Source organism: Perognathus longimembris, chromosome 24 (assembly GCF_023159225.1).
Source record: "Perognathus longimembris pacificus isolate PPM17 chromosome 24, ASM2315922v1, whole genome shotgun sequence".
Lineage (NCBI taxonomy): Eukaryota > Metazoa > Chordata > Mammalia > Rodentia > Heteromyidae > Perognathus > Perognathus longimembris.
The window spans coordinates 14,248,155-14,275,368 of record NC_063184.1 but is presented as its reverse complement, the minus strand read 5'-3'; the positions used below and the strand labels follow the sequence as shown (position 1 = coordinate 14,275,368).

At 44.4% G+C, this 27,214-nt stretch overlaps 2 protein-coding genes across 2 annotated transcripts in view; both read left to right on the top strand.

The window, feature by feature from the left end:
* Window positions 1-780: 780 nt before the first annotated feature.
* LOC125341374 (cytochrome P450 2U1) lies at window positions 781-12,582 on the top strand. Its single transcript, XM_048333372.1, has 5 exons — window positions 781-1,325; window positions 6,932-7,567; window positions 9,322-9,483; window positions 11,000-11,167; window positions 12,351-12,582. Exons 1-5 carry the CDS (start codon window positions 806-808, stop codon window positions 12,524-12,526), a joined length of 1,662 nt encoding a protein of 553 aa, XP_048189329.1. The 5' UTR covers window positions 781-805; the 3' UTR covers window positions 12,527-12,582.
* Window positions 12,583-22,326: 9,744 nt separating this feature from the next.
* Hadh (hydroxyacyl-CoA dehydrogenase) overlaps window positions 22,327-27,214 on the top strand; it is a 35,236-nt gene continuing 30,348 nt past the window's right edge. The window contains exon 1 of the mRNA XM_048333373.1: window positions 22,327-22,543. Coding sequence (XP_048189330.1) covers window positions 22,412-22,543 — 132 coding nt within the window. The 5' untranslated portion in view covers window positions 22,327-22,411. The remainder of the gene's footprint in view (window positions 22,544-27,214) is intronic.

Genomic DNA, 27,214 nt, shown 5'->3' with positions numbered 1-27,214 from the left:
GAACTGGTGCTGTGGCTAATGTGGTAGAGTGCTAGCCTTGAGCAAATATAAGCCAGAAACAGTGCTCAGGTCTTGAGTTCAAGCCCCAGGACTGGCTAAATAAATAAGCATAAGGGTCAGGGTCAAGGCTCAACTAATAAAGCCCCTACGCTTAGCAAGCACCAGGCCTGAGTTCAAACCCAAAAGAGGGCTAGAAAGAGAACTTTGTTTTCAAAGTATTATCCAATTTTTAGTTAATCTTGCAAACTCAGCACGTTAGATTTAGCCTAAGGGCAATAATAATGTCATCTCTCCCATTGCTTAATATATTTTTTATATTAATAACTACTAAAATCGTCCTCCCCCAAATGCTTTCTGCTTAAGCAGATACCTAACGTTTAGTTGTCAACTCTCTTGGACAACCTGCTGGGATTTCTGCCCCTGGGGTGACAAAAGAAAATCCCTACTGTCAACCAGAGCCCTAGTTTTAGGGGCAGCCACGCCAAACCTGAGCCAGAGAAAAGGGGGTGCAACCTTGGGTACAAATCAGATTGTTCCCCTCTCCAGTCCCAACCCGCCCCCGCCCCTCGGGGAGCAGACCTTCTCCGTGGAGAAACAAAAGTATCCGCAGCTCGGCTGGCGCGCTGCTGATTGGAAGAGGTAAGGACAGCGCACTGGGATCATCCAATCAGAGGGGCCCCTGGCATTCTGGTCCCCGCCCCCGACCTTCCAGCGCGCAGACAGCTGCGAGCGGCGGTGGCACCGGCGTCCGGGCGCGCTGCTGCTCGGGACAGCCTGGGACTCCGGACGGGGCGCGCACCGAGCCATGTCCTCCCAGGGACAGTCCCCCGCCGCCGCCGACCCGACCTGGCCCGAGAGGCTCCTCCGAGCTGCCCCCGGGCTGCTGCTGCAGCTGGACCCGAGCGGCGGCGCGCTGCTGCTGGGCGGCCTGGTCGCGCTGCTGCTGGGCGGCCTGGTCGCGCTGCTGGGCTGGAGCTGGCTGCGATGGCACCGGTCGCGGGGCCTCCCTCCCGGGCCCACGCCCTGGCCCCTGGTGGGCAACTATGGGCCCATGCTGCTGCCGTCCTTCCTCCGGCGATACGGCAACCTCTGGCTGGGCCGCCCGGCCAGGCCCACAGCGGTGGACTCAACAGCCGTGGGCTCCCAAGTGTACCTGACCAAACTGACTCGCGTGTACGGCAACATCTTCAGCTTCTTCATCGGCCACTACCCGGTGGTGGTCCTCAACGACTACCACATCGTGCGCCAGGCGCTGGTGCAGCAAGCCGAGGTGTTCAGCGACCGCCCGAGGGTGCCGCTCATCTCCCTCATCACCAAGCAGAAGGGTGAGCCAGGGGGGCCTTGCGGTGGTCGCAGTGGGCTGACACCCCGGGGCTGCAGGTGCACGCCTCTCCCTTGCACCTGCGCCAAGGCAGGGATGGTGCCTTTCAGATGCCACCGACCACTCACCCAGGCCAGACTTTCAGACTCTAAGCTCAGCAGTGGGAACCCCAAGAGATTGAGGGACCATAATAAGGGGGTAAGGCAGAGGACATCAGGGTGTGATTCATCAGCTGTGTCTCCTCCCAGATAAGGCCTCATTCCTCAGCCTGTGGTCCCCAAAGTGTCTAAACGTGGGCCCGGTTAGAAAGAAGGAAGTGTATTATGCACATCTGGCGAGTTTTGACTGCAAGAGTTTAACAAGACATTTTCTTCTTAAAAACAACAACATGCCTGGTGATGGTGGCTCATGCGTGCGTGTACTGCTAGCTGCTCCAGGGGCTGTGGTCTGAGGATGGTGATTCAAAGCCAGCTCGGGCAGGAAAACTTGTGAGGCTTACTTCCAATTAACTTCCAAAAAGTTGGAAGTGGAGCTGTGGCTCAAGTGACAAACTGCTAGCCTTGAGCAGAAAAAGCTAAAGGACAGTGCACCAGGCTCTGAGTTCAAGCCCCAGGACTGGCACACAAAGCTTTTGGCTGGGATGTAACTCAGTGGTAAGGAACATGCCTGGCGTAGCAAATGCAACACCCTGCGAGCAATCCTCAGTAGCAAAAATGAAAAGATAGCTGGCATACGTGGTGCCAAGCCAGCCTTGACAGGAAAGGCTCTGAAATTCTCTCTAATTAACCACCCAAAAGTAGGAAATGGAAGTGAGGCCTCGGTAACAGAATGCCAGCTGTGGATGGAAAGTCAAGGACAGCACCGAAGGCCTGCGTTCAAGACCCAGTACCTGTGTGTGAATACACACACATCCAGAAAACATCCTTGGCTCCTACTAGGAAACCCTAATGAGCTGTCCATAGCCTTGTCTCTCTTTATGGGAGTTGAAGTTGCATAATTTTGCAATTTGGAAAACATGCTGTCTGTTGCTGGTGAAATACAGCACTCCAATTATCCCCCCCTCCCCCACGCACACAGAGGTTTATCAGGCTTCGACTTCATCTTATTGGCTGGTAGGTTCAAACCTTCTTTGAATCACTCATACGCATTTGCTAAACGCCAAATTAAGTGAGTTTTTCTCCAGAAGCTCACTGCCCCTCCAGATGGGTCAGGTTTCCTTGTCAAATCAAATTTTATTGCCCACATATTTCCCTTCATCAACTCACAAAACCTTGGAACTGAATATAGGCCATCGCCACTGGAGGACCATCCCTGCCTGGCACTGGTAAGGCGCTCAGCAATTGTCTTTTAAAGGAATTGGTATTTCCTATCCTTAGAACAGGTAATGAAGAGACTGGGCTTTGGGGGTCAGGATAAAGCCAGAGTTACTCTGGACACATAGATTTTAAACAAGGAGTTGTGATCAGAATACTTTAAGTGTGCCACTGAAAAACAAGTGGAAACATGCACCTCCCCTTCTCCATGCCATCCCACGTGCTGCCCCTGCTTCTACTTGGTTCTCTTCAGATGTCCTGGCTTCCAGGAAAGATAACCAGCATGCCAGGAGGCCAAAGGTATTCCAGGCAGTCTTGTGAGATGTTACCCCAAGTCTAGGGCAGGCACAGGCATGCCGCAAATGTGTTTCATGTCTCTACAACAAGAAGGCAGGTTGAAAGACACAAGTACAGAAGTTAGGGTGGGGGGCTTATGATTTCTTTATGATGGTGTGAAAGCAAGACACACTGTAGTAAACACATTTACCTATAGCCACAGGTACAGTCCAGAGCCCCCACAGTTGAGACCATGTGGAATATATCACAACATTATTGTTGTGAAAATTAATATTGCTCACTATAGACTAGATCTTACTTCATGCTCCTTACCTCAAATACTGTGGGTCCTTGATTTGCTTTTCCCATGACCATTTGACTCCCACGAAAGACACATTGCCTTCACCAAAGCTCTTTTTTTTTTTTTTTTGCCAGTCCTGTGGCTTGAACTCAAGGCCTGAGCACTGTCCCTGGCTTCTTTTTGTTCAAGGCTAGCACTCTATCACTTGAGCCACAGCACCACTTCTGACTTTTTCTGTATATGTGGTGCTGAGGAATCGAACCCAGGGCTTCATACATGCTAGGCAAGCACTCTATCATTAAGCCACATTCCTATCTCTAAAGCTCAAATTTTTACTTACATCAAGGACACTCACTTTTATTATACTCTGTGAGCCCCCATTGGCTATAAGGAGGTACATTTTCCTAAAATTAAGGGTAGGAAAACACTTAGCAGATCACACAATTACAATAATACAAGATTGACAAAGAGTTTCTTCTCTGTTGAGCTGTGAGCTGTGGAATTTTTCATTTTTTTGTTTCTGAAATTTTAATTTTTAAATTATTTTTTATTGTGTGTGGTCAAACCCCCCGTGTAATAAATCTGCAAATAATGTGGGCTTATTGTTTACATTTTTAAATTATAAACTATTTGCATTGGAACATTTTGAGAACAAAATAAATGTTTGTATACTGCTCAGATTTGCTTCAAATTCTTTTTTTTTTTTTTTTTTTGGCCAGTCCTGGGCCTTCAACTCAGGACCTCAGCACTGTCCCTGGCTTCTTTTATTTATTTATTTATTTATTTATTTATTATTTTTTTTGGCCAGTCCTGGGCCTTGGACTCAGGGCCTGAGCACTGTCCCTGGCTTCTTCCCGCTCAAGGCTGGCACTCTGCCACTTGAGCCACAGCGCTGCTTCTGGCCGTTTTCTGTATATGTGGTGCTGGGGAATCGAACCCAGGGCCTCGTGTATCCGAGGCAGGCACTCTTGCCACTAGGCCATATCCCCAGCCCTCTTTTATTTTTTTTGCTCAAGGCTAGCACTCTGCCACTTGCTCCACAGTGCCACTTCTGGCCATTTTTTATATATGTGGTGCTGAGGAATCCAACCCAGGGCTTTCTGTATAGGAGGCAAGCACTCTTGCCACTAGGCCATATTCCCAGCCCCTTGCTTCCAATTCTTAAAGAACTAGGCACCAGTGGCTCACACCTGTAATCCTAGCTACTCAAGAGGCTGAGATTTGAGGATCATGGTTTAAAGCAAGGCCAGGTAGGAAAGTCCATGAATCTCTTATCTCCAATAAACTGTTAGAAAAAGCCAGAAGTGGTGCTGTGGCTCAAGTGAAAGAGCACAAGCTTTAAGCCCAAAGAAGCTCAGAGACAGTGCCCAGACCCTGAGTTCAAGCACCAGGACCAGCAAAAAGAAAAAAAAAAAAAAGAGGCCAGAAATGAAGATGTGGTTCATATCACTTGAACACTAGCCTTGAGTAAAAAGCTCAGAGACAGAACCCAGGCCCCCAAGGTCAAGCCCTAAGACTGGCACAAAACAAAACAGCATGGCCTTATTTGAATTTTAAAAAATCTATACACACTGGATGATTAAGGTATCTTTATTTGGTCCAAATTAATTGATAATCTATTTTACTGGTGATGGAAACTAGGTGGTTTCTCAGTAAGTCTCCAGCCGTTAATTCTGTCATGCCTCTTGTCCCTGGCCTTGCTAATTTGGCCACCTCTTCTCTCTTTCTTGGTTGCTGTCAGCTCATCATTAAATTGCCTTTTTAAAAAATTAAGTTAAAGATGTAATCTTACCCTCTTCAGAGAAGGCTCAGTCCTTTGCCTTATCTAAACCTGATTTCCCCTGAAGATTAATTACAGCTTCTCAAAACATCCTCTTTGACTTTACTCAGGTGTTTTATTTGTCTAAATGTGCCTTCATTCACAGTCTCTGCAAGGTAGCATCAATCAGCTCCAATGTCCTCCTTTCTGTGGCGTGCTCAGCTGACAGGACAGAAGTATCTAGAGAACATGGGCAACATCTCTTAACAACATGTTCTTCTCTAGCTACTCAGGAGGCTGAGATCTGAGGATCACAGTTCAAAGCCTGCCTACAAGAAAGGCCATAAGACTCTTATCTGCAACTAATCACCAGAAAACTGGAAGTAGAACTGTGGTTCCAAGTGGTAGAACATTAGCCTTGGGCAAGAAGCTCTGAGTTCAAGCCCCAGGACCAACAAAATAAAAAATACAATTGGGGGTAGTGCAAAATGGATACAAAGTGTAGTTAGAGCAGTTCCCTGGACTACTCACTCCAACTCTCAGAAAATAGAAAGTGAATGCTCTGGAGAATAATGTGTTTTAGTGATCTTTTGGTTAGGATGGCAGATGAGGACAGACAATGTCATGATGGGCATATGAAAAGCCTTCTGTGCGAAGATGACATTCTCCAAGGGTTTATTCTGACTGAACTTTGACAAAGAAACTTAGCTGCCAGCAAAAAAAAAAAAAAAGTATGTTTGGGCCTGGAGCTAACCAAGAAAATACTTCTCAACCTCGACCTACCCCATTCCACCTGCAACAAGTTGCAACACTCCTTGACTTTACAGCACAAGAACAGCCAGTCTACATGGAAATATGGTTTTTAAGTTAGGAAATCAACAAGTTAAGATTAATCTTGATAGCCAAGCAAGTCCAATGACCCTGAAGACCGAACTTTTCAAATTCATCTATAAATTAAATGCAATTCCTGTCAAAATCCCAAAGGCTTTCTTATAGAGCTAATATTAAAGGTTTGTAAAATAGTGAATATCCCAGAATAATGCAAAATAGTTGTGAAGAAGAAAGTTTGAGGACATGAGACTTTTCCTATTAGACATTAAGACATTAGGAGAACTATATCATATAAAATAACAGTAATTATACTGTGTGCTGGTGGCTCACACCTGTAGTCCTAGCTACTCAGGAGGATGAGATCTGAGGGTAGCAGCTTGAAGCCAGCCTGGGTAGGAAAGTCCATGAGACTCAACTCCAATGAACTACTCAGAAAACCAGACGTGGGGCTGTGGCTCAAGTGGTAGAACACCTGCCTAATAAATGTGAGGCCCTGAGTTCAATTCCCAACACCACCAAAAAAACCACAAAAGGACATTTAAATGCACATTAATTTAGGGCATTGATACTTTACTGGTTTTCTTTTTTTTTTTTTTTTTTTTTTTCTCAAATTTTTATTTTCAAACTGACGTACAGAGAGGTTACAGTATCATATGTTGGGCGTTGGATACATTTCTTGTACTGTTTGTTGCCTTGTCCCTCATGCCCCCCTCCCTCCCCCCCTTCCCTCCCCCCCGCCCAGTTGTTCAGTTCACTTACACCAAACAGTTTTGCAAGTATTGCTTTTGTAGTTATTTCTCTTTTTTTACCCCGTGTCTCTCGAATTTGGTATTCCCTTTGAATTTCCTACTTCCAATACCAACTTTACTGGTTTTCATTGTACTAGAAGTCACTATTGATTATATAACTATAGCATATCCTCTTAATTTAGTTGGAGCTAATTTCTGTTATTGAACCTAAAGTATCTTTATGAGTGAACTTTTCTAACCATTCTTCATGACTGCTGGACTTTATCTGTGTAGATGCTTTTCATAAGAACCTTGAGAACTGTGACTCCTTCTTGGCTGCGTATATTCAGTGTGAGCAGGCATTGTTCTCTCTCACCTTCCTTTCCCTGTGTCCTTCTGCAGGGATTGTGTTTGCACACTATGGTCCAGTCTGGAAACAGCAGAGGAAGTTCTCTCATGCAACCCTTCGCCATTTTGGTTTGGGAAAGCTTAGCTTGGAGCCCCGGATTATTGAGGAGTTCAAATATGTAAAGGAGGAAATGCAGAAGCATGGGAAAGACCCCTTTAACCCTTTCCACATTGTCCACAGCGCTGTGTCTAATGTCATCTGCTCCTTGTGCTTTGGCAAGCGCTTCGATTACACTAACGGGGAGTTTAAGGAGATGCTTAGTTTCATGTCTCGGGGATTAGAACTGTGTCTGAACAAACAGCTCCTACTGGTCAACATATGCCCTTGGCTTTATTACCTTCCCTTTGGACCATTTAAAGAAGTGAGACAAATCGAAAAGGATATAACCAACTTCCTTAAAAAAATCATCAAAGATCATCAAGAGTCTCTGGACAATGATAATCCTCGGGATTTCATAGACATGTACTTGCTCCATGTAGAGGAGGAGAAGAAAAACAACAGCAACAGTAGTTTTGATGAAGACTATCTGTTTTATATCATTGGCGATCTCTTCATCGCTGGCACTGATACCACAACCAACTCTTTGCTTTGGTGCCTGCTGTATATGTCAGTGAATCCCGATGTGCAAGGTAAATAATTCATCTGTGTGTGTGTGTGTGTGTGTGTGTGTGTGTGTGTGTGTGTATACCAAGGCTTAAACTTGGCCCAGGAACTATCCCTTAGTTGAGCCACAACTTTAATTCTAGCTTTTTGATAGTTAATTGGAGAGTAGAGTCTCATGGATTTTCCTGCTTGAGCTGGATTTGAACCACGATCCTCAGATCTCAGCCTAGGATTAACAAATGTGAGCTACTGAGCCCATCTCATCTGTTCTTTATTCATGGCAAACCGGGATGATTTAAATCAGGAGTAGTAACCTCTGTGATCTATCTGCTCCAAGCACTAATGCCTCTAGAGTGGGAAACAAAATTAAATACTGGCAATTCACAGAAACTTGGTAAGATATGAGAAGTGAAAGCTCAAGTGTCTACATAGAAGAATGGTCACCTTGATTTTCTCTATCTTGTTCTGTGTGAAATCTTCAATGCAGAGGTCTTTAGAGTTGAAGCAGGACATTTTAGAGCTCTCAGGAATTCTAATGCTCATGGGAACCCTTTTATCTTGTTTCAAAAGTGGAGAATGGAGGCCCACACAGCTAGTTTTACCATGTCAATTCCAAAAGATAAATAAGAGAGAATAATGTATTTATTTGGATTGCTGCTATGATGAATTACTACAAACATAATCACAATTTGTGATTTCGTGGTGCTATACATTAAAAGTCTGACATACATGCCTCCCTGGATGAAGAATCCGAATGCTGGCAGGGTTTGGTCCCTTTCAGGAGACCCAAGAGAAATCATTTCCTTGGTATTTCCAGCCTCTTTAGCTTGTGCCTCCCTTCCTCCAATTTCAGAGGTAACAGTCCTGGATCTAGCCATGTTTCTGTACTGACATGTCTCTCTTGACTTAACCGGGAGAGCTTCCCTGGTTTTAAAGCCATGAACAGGCTTGCATCCCTTAACCACAGGGATGTTTTCTGAGAAATGTATCGTGAGGTGACTTCATCATTATGTGGATGTCACAGAGCGTGCTTCAATGAAGACTACCACAGCCTCCCTAAGACCCACAGGGTTGTGCTCTGTTGTTGACTGCAGCACCCTTATGCAGCCTACAACTGCAAAGTAGATCATCTAGAACAATCTCCCCGTCTCTTGGTTGACTTAGACTGGCATAGTCTTTTACCATGTGCTATGGAGACTCCCAAAGAGTCATGTGCTAGAAGTTTGTTTCTCAGCATGGTAGTGGTGGGGAGGTGGTTGCTTTAAGGCAAGGCACAAGGTAGAACAAGGTACCTCTACAGGGCTGTAGAGGATTCATGTAGTTCTCAGAGGACCCCAGTTAGTTCCCACAATAGTGGGTTGTTATAGAGAGCAAGCTGTGCCTCTGCGTCCTTCGGGCTTCCTGCTGGTGCTGTGATTACTTGTTCCCACATGCTGTCCCTCTACCATGTTGTGACCCAGCTGCTTGACTTAGCTTTTGCCTTCCCCCATGGTGAGTGAGTTGAGAGAGAATGAGAAAAAGAGAGACAGGAGCTACTAATTGCAGAAGTGAGCAGTGTTCTTCCCTCTGTTCTACTGCTTCCAAGTCCCATTAACCCCAAGTCACAGCAACCCCTTCCTCTGTACGAGCCATACTTGGCCAGGGCTGCAATTCCCTGGGGCTGAACAAGGCCGAGCCAGGCTAGCAGGTACATGGTAAAGGGAAGTGGATGTAAGATACATGTTCAACTCTCTCAGGCTTTGCTTCTGGTTTATCTGTTGTTTTGTGTTGTTTCTCACAGAGAAGGTTCATGAAGAAATTGAAAGGGTCATCGGTTGTGACCGAGCCCCCTCCCTCACAGACAAGATCCACATGCCTTACACCGAAGCCACCCTTATGGAGGTGCAGAGGCTGACGGTGGTGGTGCCGCTCTCCATTCCTCGCATGACCTCAGAGAAAACAGGCAAGTTGGGGGCTCCCTGCTCTGGAGGTGTCCCCAGTCTGTGTAGCTAAGCAGAAGGCTGTGCCAGCCATTGGAATTAACATTGTATTCTAGACAGTAAAATGGCCAGTGAATGCTTCCACCCCTCTTTGTCCAGTCATAGTGGTGCTGGCATTCAAGCGCTATGTTTTGTTGATAGCTCTGTGGACTCCACAAGCACCCATGCTTAGATGAGCAAAGCAAATAATGCCACAACTTAGATCAGCTGTGATGGCAGAAAAAAAATAACTACAGGATTCATGGAAGTCAGGAGAGCTAGTCTAATTGTGGAGTGAAGGAATGTGTAGCTGGAAATTGCCCTACTTGATTTGTAAAACTCTGCAACCAGATAGGAATTCACAATTTGAGAAGGAGCCTGTCTGATTTTTAGAGGCATCGCTGTCCATTTCTCCCTTATGGTGAGACATGCCCAAGTGGTTATATCCATGATGCCTTTTTTTTTTTTTTTTTTTGGCCAGTCCTGGGCCTTGGACTCAGGGCCTGAGCACTGTCCCTGGCTTCTTCCCGCTCAAGGCTAGCACTCTGCCACCTGAGCCACAGCGCCCCTTCTGGCCGTTTTCCATATATGTGTTGCTGGGGAGATTCAAGTATAGGAGGCAAGCACTCTTGCCACTAGGCCATATTCCCATCCCCCATGATGCCTTTTAAACATCCCGACTGAGAAGGAGTTTACCTCGTGCCAGATGTGATACAGATGCTTAATCCAAGCTCTCAGGAGGCTGAGGCAGGAGGACCTCAAATTTGAGGGCAGCCTGAGTTCTGTCACACACACACACACACACACACACACACACACACACACACACACGTAATTTACCATTTCTAGAGATTCCTGCACTTCCTCTTATCTCAGTTTTTCTCATCCTATTGTTGTATAGACAGAAAACCCTGTGAACTGTTTTATACAAATCATAGGGATTCATAATTATTAAGAAAAGTTTATTTGGAATGTCCTACTATTTCTGTCTTAGTGTTTCTTTTTTTTATAAAAAATATTATCCTTCAGTAGTTGTATAAATGGGCTTCCATTAAACATGTCAGTTTATGAGCACAGTATATCTTGATCAATGTCACCCCTTTCATCTTTCTCCCCCATCTCTCCCAACCCTACCAATCCTCTCAATTTTCCAAGTTCCATTTTCACATATACACATTGAATTTTATGGCCGCATTTAGTATTATCTCTTAATTGTAATGTTATTATGACTTGACTGAATTCATTAACTCGCTATCCATCAAAGCACCTGCCCTGGGTTAGGCTGGATTCTGCTACTGGGAAGCCTAGGACGAGAACTGACATCAGATCTTGTCCTTGACCTCAGGGACCCCAGAGTTTAGTCTTGGCCAATTAAAATGCTAAATGCATAACTATATGCTTGTTCTTCCAAATAATAATGTTTAGGGAGAAGTCTTAAGCATGTGGAATGATGCTGTATTTTTGCTTCTCACTTGTTTGTTTGTTTGTTTGTTGTTATAGTACTCCAAGGGTATAACATTCCTAAAGGCACCGTGGTTTTACCTAACTTGTGGTTGATACACAGAGACCCAGCCATTTGGGAGAAACCAGATGATTTCTATCCTAATCGATTTCTGGATGACCAAGGAAAAATTATAAAAAAAGAAACCTTTGTTCCTTTTGGCGTAGGTTGGTTAAACCTTTGTGTGTGTATATGTATATGTATATGTATATGTATATGTGTATGTGTTAGCATAGGTTGGTTAAACCTTTGTGCGTGTGTATGTATATGTATGTGTTTTAATGGCATCATTTTTTTAAATTTTTTGCTGGTCTTGGGGCTTGAACTCTGGGGCTGGGCACTGTCCTGAGCTCTTCAGCTCAAGGTAGCACTGTATCACTTGAGCCACAGCACCACTTTTGGTTTCCTGGTGGCTAATTGGGGATAAGAGTCTGGCTGGCTTTGGACTATGATCCTCAGATCTCAGCTTCCTAAGTAGCTAGGATGACAGGTGTGAGCCACTGGCGCCCGGCAATATCATCTTCTTTTTTTTAACGAAGCAGAATTAGAGACTGAGTGTAGCTCAGTGGCAAAGTGCTTGCCTCACATGCATGAGGCCCTGGGCTTAATCCCAGCAGTACAAAAATGCAATTTGATTAAGTCTCATCTTTATGACTAGAGATTTTCCTTTTCACATTGCCTAAGTTCCAATTGGGCCCCAGGGAACTAAAGGAGTTAAGAACAATTTCTGGAGTTGGACAGGGTGGCTCGTGCCTGTAATCCTAGCTACCCAGGAAGCTGAGATCTGAGGATCAAGGTTCAAAGCCAGACCAGGAAAAAAAAAGTCTGTGAGACTCTTATTTATCTCCAATAAACTACCAAAAAATGCCAGAAGCCGAGCTGTGGCTCAAGAGTGCTAGCCTCAAGCAAAAGAAGCTCAAAGATAGAGCCCAGGTCCCGAGTTCAAGACCTAGGACTGACAAAAAAGAATACTTTCTGATCATCTGCTAGGCTACTGGGTAAGGAGGGCTTTCTGATCATGATGTCCTTACATTAGGATGCATGAAATGTCTTCTGGGAAAGCTCCAGAAGCCCTAATCTAACTTCCTCACTCCTAAGTGACCCACAAGGAGAGAGTAGCCGTGATGTGATTGCTGACTTTAGTTCCTGGTTAGGTGAGGACGGGCTTTTAAAGTTGGCATGACAATGTGAACTTGTCTGTAAAAATTCTCATGGGCATATATTGCAAGAGACTCTAGATTAAAAAAAAAAGAAACACTGAATCTAGGTATTTCATATAAATGTGTTCATTTTTTGAAGTAGAAAAGGGAAGGGTATGATAATGTTTCTTTTTTCCTGTCTCACTTCTAGGGAAGCGAGTATGTATGGGAGAACAACTGGCAAAGATGGAATTGTTCCTGATGTTTGTGAGCCTGATGCAGAGTTTCTCTTTTGCTTTAGCTGAGGGTTCTAAGCCCACCCTGAGTGGAAGATTTGGTCTAACTTTAGCCCCACGACCTTTTAATATAACCATCTCAAAGAGATGAAGAGCGCCTCCAAAATGAGAAGGTAAACAGGCTAAATAAATGTCCTTCTTAGCAGATTCTTCTGACTGCCAATGACTGTGGGTGTAGCACCTCTGCCCATCCAAGGCTGGTGGATGATAGCAAGTGGGAAGAATAAAGGAAGAGCGAGTGTACGTGTGGGAGGCGCGCCAACAGGACAGCTCAGCTACACAAGGGATGCTCATGAGGGATGTGGTTCTCACCAGGAAGCAGGAACTCCGCATTTAGTAGCAAGGGGCCAGGCCTTCTCTCCTTTCAGAGACACTGTCATCCCTTGGTAAAATGGGGTGAGGAAATTTGCCTTCTCTTTGCCTCTCAGTACTGAGGAAAGGCAAGTGCCTTGGAATGTTCTGATATTATCAAAAACCTCAGAAGCAGAAGATCATCTACGTTCTGTGTGTGTGTGTCTGTGTTTGTGTGTGTATTTGTGTGTACAGCACTAGGGCTTGAACTCAGAACCTTGCACACTTTTGTTTCACTTTTTCACTCCAGACTGGCACTCTATCACTAAAGCCACAGCTCTACTTCCAGCCAGCATGTGAGCCAGATGCCAATGGCTCAAGCCTGTAAACATAGCTACCTAAAAGGCTGAGATCTGAGGATCAAGGTTCAAAGTCAGCCCAGGCAAAAAAAGTCTACAAGACCCTTATCTGCAATTAACCACCAAAAAGCCCCAGTTTACTGGCATCCCTTTCCAAACCTAATGGACGTGTAGAGGGGAGGCTGTAGCAATGCCTCATTTACAGAACCTTGCTCTCAGGAGATGGAGGTCAACACGTGATTGATGACAGACCTGGAAGAAGGGCACTTAAGGGGAGAATCCTACACCCTCTGAATACTTACAGGTCAAATTTTTGTTGTGTAAAGACAATTAAAAAAATAGCTGGGGCTGGGAATGTGGCTTAGTGGTAGAGTGCTTGTCTAGCATGCATGAAGCCCTGGTTCAATTCTTCAGTACCACATAAACAGAAAAGGCCAGAAGTGGTGCTATGACTCAAGATGTAGAGTGCTAGCCTTGCGCAAAAGGAAGCCAGGGACAGTGCTTAGACCCTGAGTCCCAAGCACCAGGACTGGCAAAAAAAAAAAAAATCTGAGTGCCTGTGGCTCATGCCTATGTTCCTAGCTACTCAGGAGGGTAAGATCTCATGATCAGGGTTCAAAGCCAGCCCAGGCTGAAAAGTCCTCGCTAACAACTAGAAAACTGGAAGTGACACTGTGGCTCAAGTGGTAGAGTGCTAGCCTTGAGTAAAAGAGCTCAGGGACAGTGCTCAGGCCCTGAATTCAAGCCCCACAATCAATAATAAATAAATGAATAAATAAATCATAAAAGGAAGCAACTTGTTGTTTGATGTCACTTTAATGCTGTTTTTTTTTAAGTGAATAGACTTTTGTTCATCACTTAAAGCCTTTTTTTTTTTGTCCTTCCTGAGGCTTGAACTCAGGGCCTGAGCACTGTCCCTGGCTTCTTTTTGCTCAAGGTTAGCACTCTACCACTTGAGCCACAGCGCCACTTCTGGCTCTTTTTGTTTATAAGGTACTGGACTTCATGCATGCTAGGCAAGCACTCTACCACTAAGCCATATTCCCAGCCAATTCTTTTTTCTTTTTTGGTGCTGGTACTGGGACTTGAATTGGATTGGGCACTGTCTTAACTTTTATGCTCAAGGTTGGCACTTTACTACTTGAGCCACAGCTCACTTCCAACCTTTTACTGGTTAATAGGAGGTAAGAATCTCATGCATTTTCCTGCCTGGGCTGGCGTTGAGCCTCGGTCCTCAGATCTCAGACTCCTGAGTAGCTAGGATTACAGGCATGAGACACCAGTGCCTTGCCAAAGCAATCATTTTAAAGACTCTTAGAAGGGCTCCTTAGTGGTTTAAGCATAACATGGAATGTAAGCCTCCAGCAGCTGCAAATCAGGCCACAAGGAAGAGCCTTGGACTCACTTACCTTTGGAAAGCCTATGGCTGTTCCTCCTGATAGAGAAGAGAAAAAGGGGAAGGAAAGACCCAGAGTTGTGGTCACTTTGAGAATTAAATGCAAAGGGGAAGCACAGAATTTGAACACTTGGGACAGAACGGTCTCCTGTGACTCGCCACCTATGTTTGCTCTGTTTTACAGACCTCAGAGGCACCACATCTCTCTACTTCGGATCTCTTCCTCTCTCTTAGCCCACAATGGCACTCCAGGCCAGTTCTGAATGTGAGGCTACATTTCTTCTTCTCTTCTGTTTCTTTTTGTTTTTGTTTTTGGATCAGGCACATTCCTAGACAGACAGTGGGAAGGTTAATAATAGCTGCTTAGTAAAATACTATTAAGAGGAAAAAGAAAAAGATGAGATATTATGTGATCAAGTATTGATTTGTTTTTGACCCTGCGTTCTTTGTTGTTGGCTAGCAGTACTCACATTTGGCTCATACTTGCTAGACATGCATTCTACTACTTGAGTGACACCTCTAGCCCTTCTTGCTTTTGTAAAATTGCAGCTGGAGTCTCCTGCTTTTTGCCCAGGCTGACCTCAGGCTGCATCCTCCCCTACTTCTATCTCCTGTATAGCTATGATTACAGGTGTGCTCTACCATAACCAGCCCTTCACTCTGCAGTGTTTGATATCTACCATATTGATTATTTCCTTTTGTAAATATAATTAACCACTTACAAAGTAGATCAGTGAAATACAGGACGATTTTTAGATAGCTTGAGGAGTTTGGCTTTTAAAAAAATAAGATAGGCTGGGGATATGGCCTAGTGGCAAGAGTGCTTGCCTCATATACATGAGGCCCTGGGTTCGATTCCCCAGCACCACATATACAGAAAACGGCCAGGAGTGGCGCTGTGGCTCAAGTGACAGAGTGCTAGCCTTGAGCAAAAAGAAGCCAGGGACAGTGCTCAGGCCCTGAGTCCAAGCCCCAGGACTGGCCAAAAATAAATAAATAAATAAAAATAAAATAAGATAAAAACTAATAGACTAAATGTTGTTGCGTAATTCAGCACTAGCAAGTTTCTCATTCTTTAATTTGTACATGGATTTCTAATATTCCTAACCATAGAGTTTGTAGCTTACTTGGAAAAAACCAAAACCAAAACCTCTGCCTTCTGTGAGCAGTTGGAATCAGACGTTTGTTCAGCGTTTAAGTACAGTGCCTCAACCTGTAGCACTTTGAAAATCTCTCTCCATGTAGTGCATTACTGAAAGGATTCTTGGTGCTTTTCTCCCACATGTTGACATTTTACAGTTTTACACCTCATGGCTGATTGGAAATGGGAAAATGATTGCACTGTATTTTTATGTCTGCCTAACATCTAACCTTAAGTTATCTTTAGCATAGTTGCTGATGCTTTCATTAAACTTCTGATTGTAATGAAGGCAGTGTCATGAGTGGATTTTTGTGTTATTAAATTGCTAAACAAAATTTCATCTTTTGTCAAATGTTAGGTAGGAAATGGAAGAGAAAACAGATTTCCAAAGAGAGATAGCCACAAACATAATACAGGCATGGTCTTTATTTTTTTCCATGACTGGGGCTCGAACTTGGTACCTGATGCTTTCACTTATTGGCTAGTGCTCTACCAACTAAACCATACCTCCAACTCCAAGGGGTGGTCTTTAGACAGAAGAACAAGTCTTTTAAACATATGCCCTCAGAGTGAAGTTACTCTGGGGATTATAGCATAAGACGAAGAGATACATAGATTAATGTCTAATTTCTCTTGAATCTCACATCAAAGCCCAGCACATTTGAGAGAAGGATGGATGTACCCAAGCCCACTGTGGAAAAATCACCATTTCCTATCTCTCAGTACTCTCTAGACTTTTACAGGAAGTCTAGTTCTGGGGTTTAAATTCTGACCCTGTGCTGATTCTGGGGCCCAGGTAGTCTCCCTTAGCTTTTTTGGATCAAGGCTGATATTCTACCACTTGGGCCACAGCTCCACTTCTAGCTTTTCACTGATTAAATGGGAATAAAAATCTCATGGACTTTTCTGCCTGGGCTGGCTTTGAACCACAGTCCTCAGACCTCAGTCTCCTGAGTAGCTGGGATTACAGGTATAAGCCACTAGTGCCACTCTAAGGTTGCCTGTAGCCCCAACTTCTCTTTCCTGAATGAAGAAGACGATAGAAGCTTCTGAAGGTCACTGGGTTATTGGCTTCTCTTTGTCTGATGGTTCCTGGCATGTAAGTAAATCTCTAGCTTTCTCTCCTGCTAACCTGTCAATTGCCAATTTATCTAGCAGGCCTAAAACCTCAAAACCTTCAGGGAAGAATGTTGAAATTACCTCTGCCCCCTACAGTCTTACGTGCCCAGCTCAGAAAAGGAGCTTTTAATACCTCAACCTTTTTTTTTGGGGGGGGGGGTCCTATAGATGAGCCCCACTAGCTTTTCCCATAATCCACTCAAAGGTCATTTCAGGGTAGACTTCTACCCCATACCTGTCTGAAGTGGCCTTTCCTGACAATTCCTTATTCTTATCACCAGTTTATTTCTTCTAGAGCTCTAATCCCTCACTCACTGTTTATTCAGACTCTTAATGTCTACCTTCCTTCCCACCTCCAGCCCAAAAGGAAACAAGGGATTGTTTGTGTCTCATCTCTCACCAGAACAGGGGTCTTGCAGTAAATATGAAGAATGAATGAAGTATTCATTGGGTGTGCACGAGGGTGACTGGCTCTGCGGCTAGAGAGGTGGTAACTTGCCCCTGTTTCCCTGCCTCCTGCCTCAGTGATTGACTGTCCCCATAGAGTATGAATTTCAGTTGGAATATTTGCTGTGATGGAAGGATACCCAAGAAATGTAATATTCTTGCACCCTTAAATCTGCTTCACTATCCCATGTTGTTTTTAGAAACCAAATTCATTTAAGTGGGTTGTTTGTTCGAGTGCTTAATCTTATAGTGCTATTATCATTATTTTAAATATATTTACACTAACATGAAGATTTGAGGGCTCATTATCTTCTGAGAAAGGATAGGTTCATTAAACAAAGGATGAAGGCCACAAAATGTCTTCATTTTATTTGGTCAAGGACTCCATACCCAAGAATTTTTTGTTCAGTTAGAGGCAGCACTGTTAACAGAAGCCATCTAGACACTTTATACATAATATATAATATATATATTTATACATAATATATATAATATATTTATACATAATATATAATATATAATAGTTGCAGGACTTAGCAGATCTTTGGAAGAAATTCTAGAAAAAATGTCTTTGAAATAGCCTTGTTAAATTTATTATTAACATTATCTGCCTTAAAAACATCCAGAGTAAGTGACTTAAAAGCTCCATTGAGAATTTGGATCTTCATATACCGTGTGTGTGTGTGTGTGTGTGTGTGTGTGTGTGTGTGTGTGTGTGTGTGTTTGAGAGAGAGTACTGGGGCTTGAACTCAGGTCCTAGATGCTATCCCTGAGCTCCTGAGCTCTTTTGGCCAGTCCTGGGGCTTGGACTCGGGGCCTGAGCATTGTCCCTGGCTTCTTCTTGCTCAAGGCTAGCACTCTGCCACTTGAGCCACAGCACCACTTCTGGCCATTTTCTGTATATGTGGTGCTGGGGAACCGAACCCAGGGCCTCATGTATACAAGGCAAGCACTCTTGCCACTAGGCCATATCCCCAGCCCCTCCCTGAGCTCTTTTGCTCAAGGCTAGCAAGTGAAGCCACAGCTCCACTTCTGTTTTTTTTTTTCTTTTTTTTGTTTTTGTTTTTGTTTTTTGATTAATTGGGGATAAGAGTCTCACTGACTTCCCTGCCTGGGCTCACTTTGAACTTTGATCCTCAAATCTCAGCCTTCTGAATAGTTACAACTATGGGCATGAACCACTGGTACCCTGCATATCTTCCTGTTCTTTAAGGAAACTCTGGGCCTGGGTGTTGTCCCTGAGCTCTTCAACTTAAGGCTAATGCTCTGCCACTTTAGCCACAGAGCCACTTCCTGTTTTTTTTTGTGGTTTATTGGAGATAAGAGTCTCATGGACATTCCTGGCCACAATCCTCCAGATCTCAGCCTCCTGAGTAGCTAGAATTGTAGGTGCCTGGCTTTAGTGGACTTTTAAATTTAGGCTTTTAAAAACAAATTTGGAGTGTGTGTGTGTGTGTGTGTGTGTGTGTGTGTGTGTGTGTGTGTGTGTGTGTGCTGGTCCTGGGGCTTTGAACTCAGTGTCTGGGCATTGTCCCTGAGCTTTCTTACTCAAAGTTAGCATCCCTACCATGAGTCACAGCTCCACTTCTTTTGTGGTGGCTAGTTGGAAATAAGAGTCTCACATACTTTCTTGCCTAGGCTGGCTTCCAACCGAGATCCTTAGAGCTTTCCTTCCTAGGTAGTTAGGATTACAGGTGTGAGCCTCAGGTGCCCAGCTGAGGCGTCTTTAAATCAGCATGCAAATGTCTGCAATGGAAATATATTTGGTCATCATGATGTGCACAATAGCTCTCTAGCTTGTTGAAATCCCCAAAGCTTGGTTTGACTACCTTCATGATATTATGTCCTGGCTTCCCACTGTGGGAACCCAGTCCAGTTCTGTTACATACAAACACTCGGTTTTCCAAAGAACCCAGCTGTGCCTCCCAGAACATAACATCTGTCCTCACTTGTCTACTAGCCTCATCAGGCTTTAGTAAGAAAGAGACTTAGGTTGTGGAATGAGGCATACTTGTCTTTCCAGAAATATTTTTATTACCTATGAACCATATCTGGTTGGATTTCCACAAGATGAATTACACCAGTATATAGCCAGCCAGCGCTCAAATCAAGAATGACCATAATCAGAGCCCCAGAAACCTGTGGTGCTACACCCTCCAACATTCACCTTCTAGTTTCGAAGCTCAAGTGGGGAAGATTCTTAACTAGAAATCACAAGCTGCTTTTATAGAGGAAAACACTGAGAGATTTAATGTTCGAGCATATATTCAAGTTAATATCAATGAGGGTTTGGCTCCTGTTTTCAAGTTCAAACCAAAGATATACATATTACATCCTGTGATTGTTTCCTTGGAACCTTAGGTACAATGTCAGCCAGAATTAATTTTGCAGCATAGACCTGCTTGTACTTTTTTGGTTTTGCTATTGTACCATTCTGTCCAACCATAGCTTCTGATTTCGTTTTTTTTTTTTTTTTTTCCATTCTTGGGGCTTGAACTCAGGGCCTGGGCATGATCCCTGAGCTTCTTTTGCTCTAGGCTAGCACTCTACCACTTGAGCCACAGTGCCACTTCCAGCCTTTTCTGATTATGCGGTACTGAGGAATTGAACCCAGGGCTTCATGCATGCATTCTACCACTGAGCTACATTCCTAGTCCCCAAACTTCTGATTTTCTGCCATATAAATTTTTTTAAAAATAGCTCAACAAAATGAGATGACACAGTAGTACACTTTCATTAATTCTTCAGAGAGCTAGAAAACATTATGTTCCCACAAACAGAAGGAAAATTCCAGTTTTCTCAATGACTCTCACCCCCATTCATACTCCTGGTTATTAAGAAATCTGAGCACTTCTTTGATGGGACAATGACCTATTGCATTCCATGCTCCCATGGGTCTAGAGCCCATGACCCTGTCTGTCAACAAACAATGTTTCTTTGATACTTGTTTTAAAAGTATCACAATTATCCATAAATGGGACAAAAATAAAAGCAGTGATTACTAACTCTGTTCCTGTGTCAGCCTTTTATTGTTTTGCCAAAGTTGCCTACTTTCTCTGAGATGGTTCAGTGACTAAAGTCATGCCTTCCAACACTAAACTCTGCAGAGAGAAATGAAGACCAACTATAAGGTGCAAGCTAGAGACCTCACAGATTGTGATTAGGCTTCTTTATCACAAAGGACAATAATCCTAGTCTAAATGTTCTATGATTGAGAATGGGAAGGAGGAGGGGCCAATGTGGCTCTCCTGTTTCAGAAGACTATAAATAAGATGTAACTCTCATTATCAAATAGCTGAAAACTTATTTGTTTGACCATTTCTTCTTCTTCTTCTTCTTCTTCTTCTTCTTCTTCTTCTTCTTCTTCTTCTTCTTCTTCTTCTTCTTCTTCCTCCTCCTCTTCCTCTTCCTCTTCCTCTTCTTCTTCTTCTTCTTCTTCTTCTTCTTCTTCTTCTTCTTCTTCTTCTTCTTCTTCTTCTTCTTTCTTCTTCTTCTTCTTCTTCTTCTTCTTCTTCTCCTCTCCCTCTTCCTTCTCCTCTTCCCCCTCTCCCCCTTTTCTTTGTCAATCCTGGGGCTTGAATTCAGAGCCTGAGCACTGTCCCTAGCTTCTTTTTGCTCAAGGGTAGTACTCTACCACTTGAACCATGGTGCCACTTCTGGCTTTTTCTGTTTATATGGTGCTGAGGAATTGAACCCAGGGCTTCATGCATACTTGGCAAGCACTCTACCGCTAAGCCACATTCCCAGCCCCTGACCATTTCTTTTGACAGATGAAGATATCAGAGCCAAGGAAGGTGTTTCACTGCCCTATGACTCCAATTTCACCAAATCTTTCCTTCCTTCCCTCCCTCCCTCCCTTCCCCCCTCTCTCCTTTCCTCCCAACTCTTCTTCCTCTCTTCTCCCCTTCTCCTCTACCTGCCTTCTTTCCTTCCTCCTTTCCTCCCTCCCCTTTTCCATGTTCAAGATACGGTCTTCCTGTTTAGCCCATGCTCACTTGAAACTCATATGACCTCAGATTTGAAAATCACTAGGAAATACTGCAATGGTGATACCAACTGAATGTGTCCCCTCAAATTCATATGTTGAAACCCAATGTGAGAGTATTTGGAGGTGGGCCTTTGAGGGGTGATTAGGTCATGAAGATAGACCCTCACAAGTTGGATCCATACCCCCTATAGAAGAGACCCTAAAACTTCACTTGCCCCTACCAACATAAGGTAAAAATAAAAAGGAGCCATCTATGGGACAGCAAGCCACCATTAAACACTGAGTCTGTTGGTATCTTGAGTTGTACCTCCAGAACTGTGAGAAATATTCTTTTATTTTTTTATTATGACACTCAATTTCTAGAATTTTGCTATAGCAGCTTGAATGAGCTAAAACAAGTGGTTAATCCTCCCCCCCCCCAGGAAAAGAAGTATGTGAGAATGTACCCTTCTTACACATCTTATTGTACATTACACACGTTTCCTTAAAAAAAAAATTTAATGCCAGTCCTGGGGCTTGAACTTTTTTGCTCAAGGTAAGCACTCTACTACTTGAACCACAGTTTCATTTCTGGCTTTTTTTTGGGGGGGGGGGTAGTTAATTGGAGATAAGAGTCTTATGGACTTTACTTCCCCTGGCTGTTTTTGAACCCTGATCGTGATCGCCAGATCTCAGCTTCCTGAGTGGCTAGGATTACAGGCATGATTTGAATTTATAAATGTGTACGTTACTCTGATGCAGCAATTACAAAGTAGTCACATAAGAGTGACCATGTGTCCCAAGGGTGAAAAAGGTTCCTTGCCTACACTTTCTAGTATGACCAGTTGTCATTGGCCCGGGTGCAGTGTGGAAATAGGTACAGCAAGGTCAACTCTGCCCTGCCTGGTTTTTGCACTGGAACGCACGGCCAGGGACTTTGGCTCGGCGTGCTAGCGGCTAGACTTCCTCCCTCTCGGCGGAGGAGTGGGCCCCACGCCCCCACGTGGGACCACGGACGCCCTCCTCCGAGGTTCCAACTCAGCAAATCCTCTCAGTAGGGAAGCGGTGGGCAGGACAGGCCTCGAGGCCCCGCCCCTTGCGATAACGCCACGCGGGTGCGCGCGCACGGGCGGCGGCGGGACCGCGGGGGCTCCGCCCCCAGAGGTCGCTCAGCTCCGGGTGCCCGTGCCTTCGCCTCCGCCTTCCTCGCCGCGCTTCGCCGCCGCCGCCGCCGCCGGCTCCGTCCTCGCCACACCATGGCTTTCGTCACCCGGCAGTTCGTACGCTCCGTGTCCTCGTCGTCCTCCGCGTCCGCCTCGGCGAAGAAAATCATCGTCAAGCACGTGACGGTCATCGGCGGCGGGCTGATGGGCGCCGGCATCGCCCAGGTGAGCGAGGCCCCGAGGCGGCGGGCCCGGCTCCCGACGCCGACGGCCGCACGGGGACGGGGCGCTGCAGGCCGCGGCCGGCACGGGGGCGTCGGCCTAGCTCCCCCCCTCCCCCCACGCAGCAGAGTCTGAAATTCCAGCCGCCCCCGGGGGCCCGAGGGCGGATCTGGGAGAACGGTGCCCCGCGGGACCGCGCTGTGCACCAAAGCTCGTGGGTGCACGAAGTTGAGGCGGATAAAGCTGTGCGCCTGCCTGTTGCAAACTAGGAGCTTGCTAGCAGTGACTGTGATCAGTTTGCCTGCCTTCCTTCCTTCCCCCCCTCCCTCCCTCCCTCCCTCCTTCCCTCCCTTCCTTCCTTCCTTCCTTCCTTCCTTCCTTCCTTCCTTCCTTCCTTCCTTCCTTCCTTCCTTCCTTCCTTCCTTCCTTTCTTTCTTTCTTCCTTCCTTCTTTCCTTCCTTCCGTCGTTGTCAGAATAAATTTCTTTTACTAAACGATCTCGCCTCCTCCCCCATATTCCCCCCAATTGGTCGGGTTATGAAGAATGAAGGCAGTCATCACAGTTTAAAAATCACACTTGAAAGATTAAAAGTCACCTACACATGGAGCTTGCTTAGTCCCTGGCGCTCTGCCTAGGACTGCTTGAGGCGACTTTGACCTTTGACCCACTACCCAGGGTGCAAGTGCCAGCCTGGCTATGGAGAGTGGGAAGGAGCGGTGAAGCCAGTGAAGCCGCCGAGGGCCTCTTTAGAAATCTGTGTTGCAGCATTAGAACTCTGCCCTTTGCCAGCTGAGCTATGGGTCAGGGACAGTTGTGCAATTGATATCCCGAATACTGTAATGCTGTTTGTTGAATACTGTAGTTTGCTGATTGCTTTTAAGTTACACTTTCACTCATGGAGAACCATGGTATGTTTCTTTTGGATCGCTGGATGATGTCCCTGGGCTCTTTTGCTCAAGGCTAGCAATATACCACTTGTGCCATCGTGCCATTTCTGCCTTTTTCTGAGTAATTGATTGGAGATAAGAGTCTCAGACGTTCCTGCCCCAGCCCACATCGAACTGTGATCCTCAGATCTCAACCTCCTAAGTAGCTAGGACTACAGGTGTGAGCCACCAGGGCCTGCCTGACAACCATGTTTTTTTATATCCTAGTGGATTATATTCTTAGTTCTTTGCAACTAGATTCCTTCCTTCCTTCCTTCCTTCCTTCCTTCCTTCCTTCCTTCCTTCCTTCCTTCCTTCCTCCCTCCCCTCCCCCTTCCCCCTTTCCCCCTCTTTCTTTTTGGAGGAGGAGGATGATGTGGGACAATTCTCTTCACTTAAAATTTCTGGGGAAATGTTATCCTCAAGATAGTAGCTATAATCGTGAAAGTTTTGTGGGGTGTTTTTTTTTTTGTTGTTGTTGTTGTTCTTTTTCCAATCAAGGCAACATTCCCATGCTTGCTTTGGAAAAAACCCCAAAAACCTTTATTATTATATCTTAGATTTCACCTCCTACAGTTTGTTATGCAACATATTAATTTGATTGCATTGTCTTTGTGTAATTTGATTGCATTGTGTGTATATGTGCATGTGTGTGTGTGGCAGTGTTGGAGCTTGAACTGGGGTCTGGTACTGTCCCTGTGCTTTTCCACTAGTGCTCTACCACTTGAGTCACAGCTCCACTTCTGGCTTTTTGGTGCTAAGAATCCTTGGAGTCACTTTCCCTGCCTGGGCTGGCTTCAAACCATAATCCTCAGATCTGAGCCACCAGTACCTGGCTTAATTGATTGCGTTTCATCCCCCAAATGATATTTCTACAATATTTGTCATTGTAACTTCTTACCGTGTCCCATTTCTTTTGAGATCACATTTTTCTTTGGACATTGCCCTTTTCATTACACGGATGCCCTGCCTGGTGTTCTGAGTCCTCATGGGCCATGTGATAGGTGGAATAGGAGGAGTAAGTACTTTCGACACACGACTTTTACACATACAGGAATATGTGTAGGAGTGATAAGAGCTGAGTGTCCTCTGCCTGTAATGATTATCATCTTAATTGTAGTTCTCCTCTCTTGTTGCCCTTTTGCCTCATATCTGCTTTCTTACTTAGTCTTTGCTACTGAGGTAGGTCCGTAATGCTTAGGTATAAAGTATCAGTAGTCAGTGCCTGCTCCGTCTTTAATAACCTTTATTGTAAAGGTCAGCTGAGTATATTCAGGGTCCACTGAAAAGAAGAAGGATGTTTTTCATTTGATTAGTAAATAAGCCATAAAAGCACAGGCACAAATTACCATCTAGTTTATTCAATGAATTCACATGTAGCTTCCTCTGTTTGTAGTCTTCTGAAGTGGTTTTAATCAGATGGCACTTCTGCTTAGAATTTTCATTTATCATCTTCAACATATGTTCTAGTTTGTTCTGAACAAGATGGAAAAAAAAAGTAAATAGCTTTTTGTAGGTGCCAAATGCATTTCTCCAGGCAATTAAGCAATTTTTGACAAGTGAGGGCTGTAGTTAATTTTATTTGAACAGAGTTCAGGCCATTAGTACATGTGTACTTTCCAAGAGAATCTCCTTTGCCTGTTGTTTTCTTAAAAAAAATTTTTTTTAAAATCCCTTAGGCTGCAGGTTAATATTTAAGTAAGTCAGCTTGTTTTATGTGTTTGCCTGTTATATACTTCTGGGTTGGGTTTTTTTTTTGTTTTTTTTTTTTTTTGCCAGTCCTAGGTCTTGAACTCAGGGTCTGAGCACTGTCCTGGCTTCTTTTTGCTCAAGGCTAGCACTCTACCATTTGAGCCACTTCCAGCATTTTCTGTTTATGTGGTGCTGAGGAATAGAACTCAGGGCTTCATGTATACGAGGTGAGCACTTTACCACGAGGCCATATTCCCAGCCCTCTGGGTTGGTTTTGATCGGCAGTTTATCTTCAGCAGTCATTCAAGTAGCTTTGTAGCATTAAATGAAACTAGAGTGGAGACAGATTGGTTTTGGCCTTTGCAGGGGAGGTGGTAGAAAGGAAGGAAAAGAAAAATTTTTCTCAATAGAATGAATCATTTTTCTAATCTTTGCTTTGTTCCTTGCCTTTTGTCAGCTGAGGAGTCCAGAAAGTTCAGGACTTTTATGAAATTATTACCAAGGAGCCAGGGGAGTAGCATTTAAGAGATTTTCTGGTATACTACACTTGTTCAAGAAAGTGAGAAAGTTTGAACTTCGAGAGGTAAATTTGTCTCACCAAATTCTACAAGCCTCTCCCACCCCACCCCTTTTAAAAATTACATTTCTTTTGGGAAAGAGCATTTTAAGCTAAATAGGGGCAGGGAAACATTCTCAGCAATAGGTGAACATTTCCAGACTTCATGTTCCTGTGCAATGCTCAGTAAAGAGATTCGGTAGTCTAAAAATTCCACTTCGTCCCCTGGGTTTGTTCCCAGCTCATCTTGCTGAAGTTTCTGATATTGAATGAAAGAAAAATATAAATTGCTTTCTGCTTTTTTTACCCCCTTGGTACTGGGCTTTGAACTCAGGATCTGGATATTGTCCCTTAGCTTTTTTTGCTCTGGGCTGGTGCTCTACCACTTGAGCCACAGTTCTACCTCCGGCTTTTGGTGGTTAACTGAAAATAAGAGTCTTCCAGGGGCTAGGAATATGGCCTAGTGGCAAGAGTGCTTGCCTTATATACATGAAGCCCTGGGTTCAATTCCCTAGCACCATATGTATAGAAAACGGCCAGAAGTGGCGCTGTGGCTCAAGTGGCAGAGTGCTAGTCTTGAGCAAAAAGAAGCCAGGGACAGTGCTGAGGCCCTGAGTCCAAGGCCCAGGACTGGCCAAAAAAAAAAAAAAGAAAAGAAAAAATGTACTCATTACCTGACTTATGGAATGTGAACTCCTCTGTACAAAAGAAATAAAAATATTTTTTAAAAAGAGTCTTCCAAACTTTCCTGCCCGGGCTGTCTTTGAACCATGATTCTCAGATCTCAGCCTTCTGAGTAGCTAAGATGATAGGTGTGAAACACCAGTGCCTGGCCAGGAGAGGACATTTTTATTCCCAGGCATTCATTTCCTCCAGAAGGACAGTGGCCGTGTCTTTCATCACCCTTCAGTTCAATTTTGGTTTTTCTCTGCCATGTCCTACATCCAGATTTCCCTGTACCTGCTTCTTGCTGGAGGTTTTAATTTCCTTTCTACTCTCTAGCCTGCATCTTCCCCAGGTTGGGTTATGTTAATGATGCCATAGTTCCTGGTGAGGGGTGGTATAAGCCTGAGTTTAGGTCTTTGCTTTCTTCTCCTGGTTGTAGGAACCCTGGGCAAGTTATTCATGCCTTTCCACATGTGCAAATAATCATACTTGCTTCACAGTTGAAAGAGTTAAATGAGTTAATGAAGGTAAAATGCCTAGAGTAGTCTTTATGTGTTCAATAAAACTGTTCAGTAGATCTTGGCTGCATTTTTATAGATCCATTACATCTAATCCAATGATGATTTCTTTTACATAAATTCTCTGAAATGTTTCTGAAGAGATTTGGTACAGAACATTAGGGAGTTCAAGTGATTTTAGTGTTTTAAAATTTTACTTCTGGAATGATTGAGAAACTTAATCCTAGTGCCTCATTAACTTGATTTGAGGCATTGCCATGAGTTCACACCTATAAGGCATTTGGAACAGAGCCTTGCACTTAGACACTCTACAAA

What these genes read in the sequence shown, in the direction of transcription:
- LOC125341374 (XM_048333372.1), top strand. Translation starts at nt 806, where the DNA reads ATGTCCTCCCAGGGACAGTCCCCCGCCGCCGCCGACCCGACCTGGCCC. An exon ending in CCTCATCACCAAGCAGAAGG is followed by an intron (nt 1,326 to 6,931) that starts GTGAGCCAGGGG and finishes GTCCTTCTGCAG; the next exon opens with GGATTGTGTTTGCACACTAT. An exon ending in AGTGAATCCCGATGTGCAAG is followed by an intron (nt 7,568 to 9,321) that starts GTAAATAATTCA and finishes TGTTTCTCACAG; the next exon opens with AGAAGGTTCATGAAGAAATT.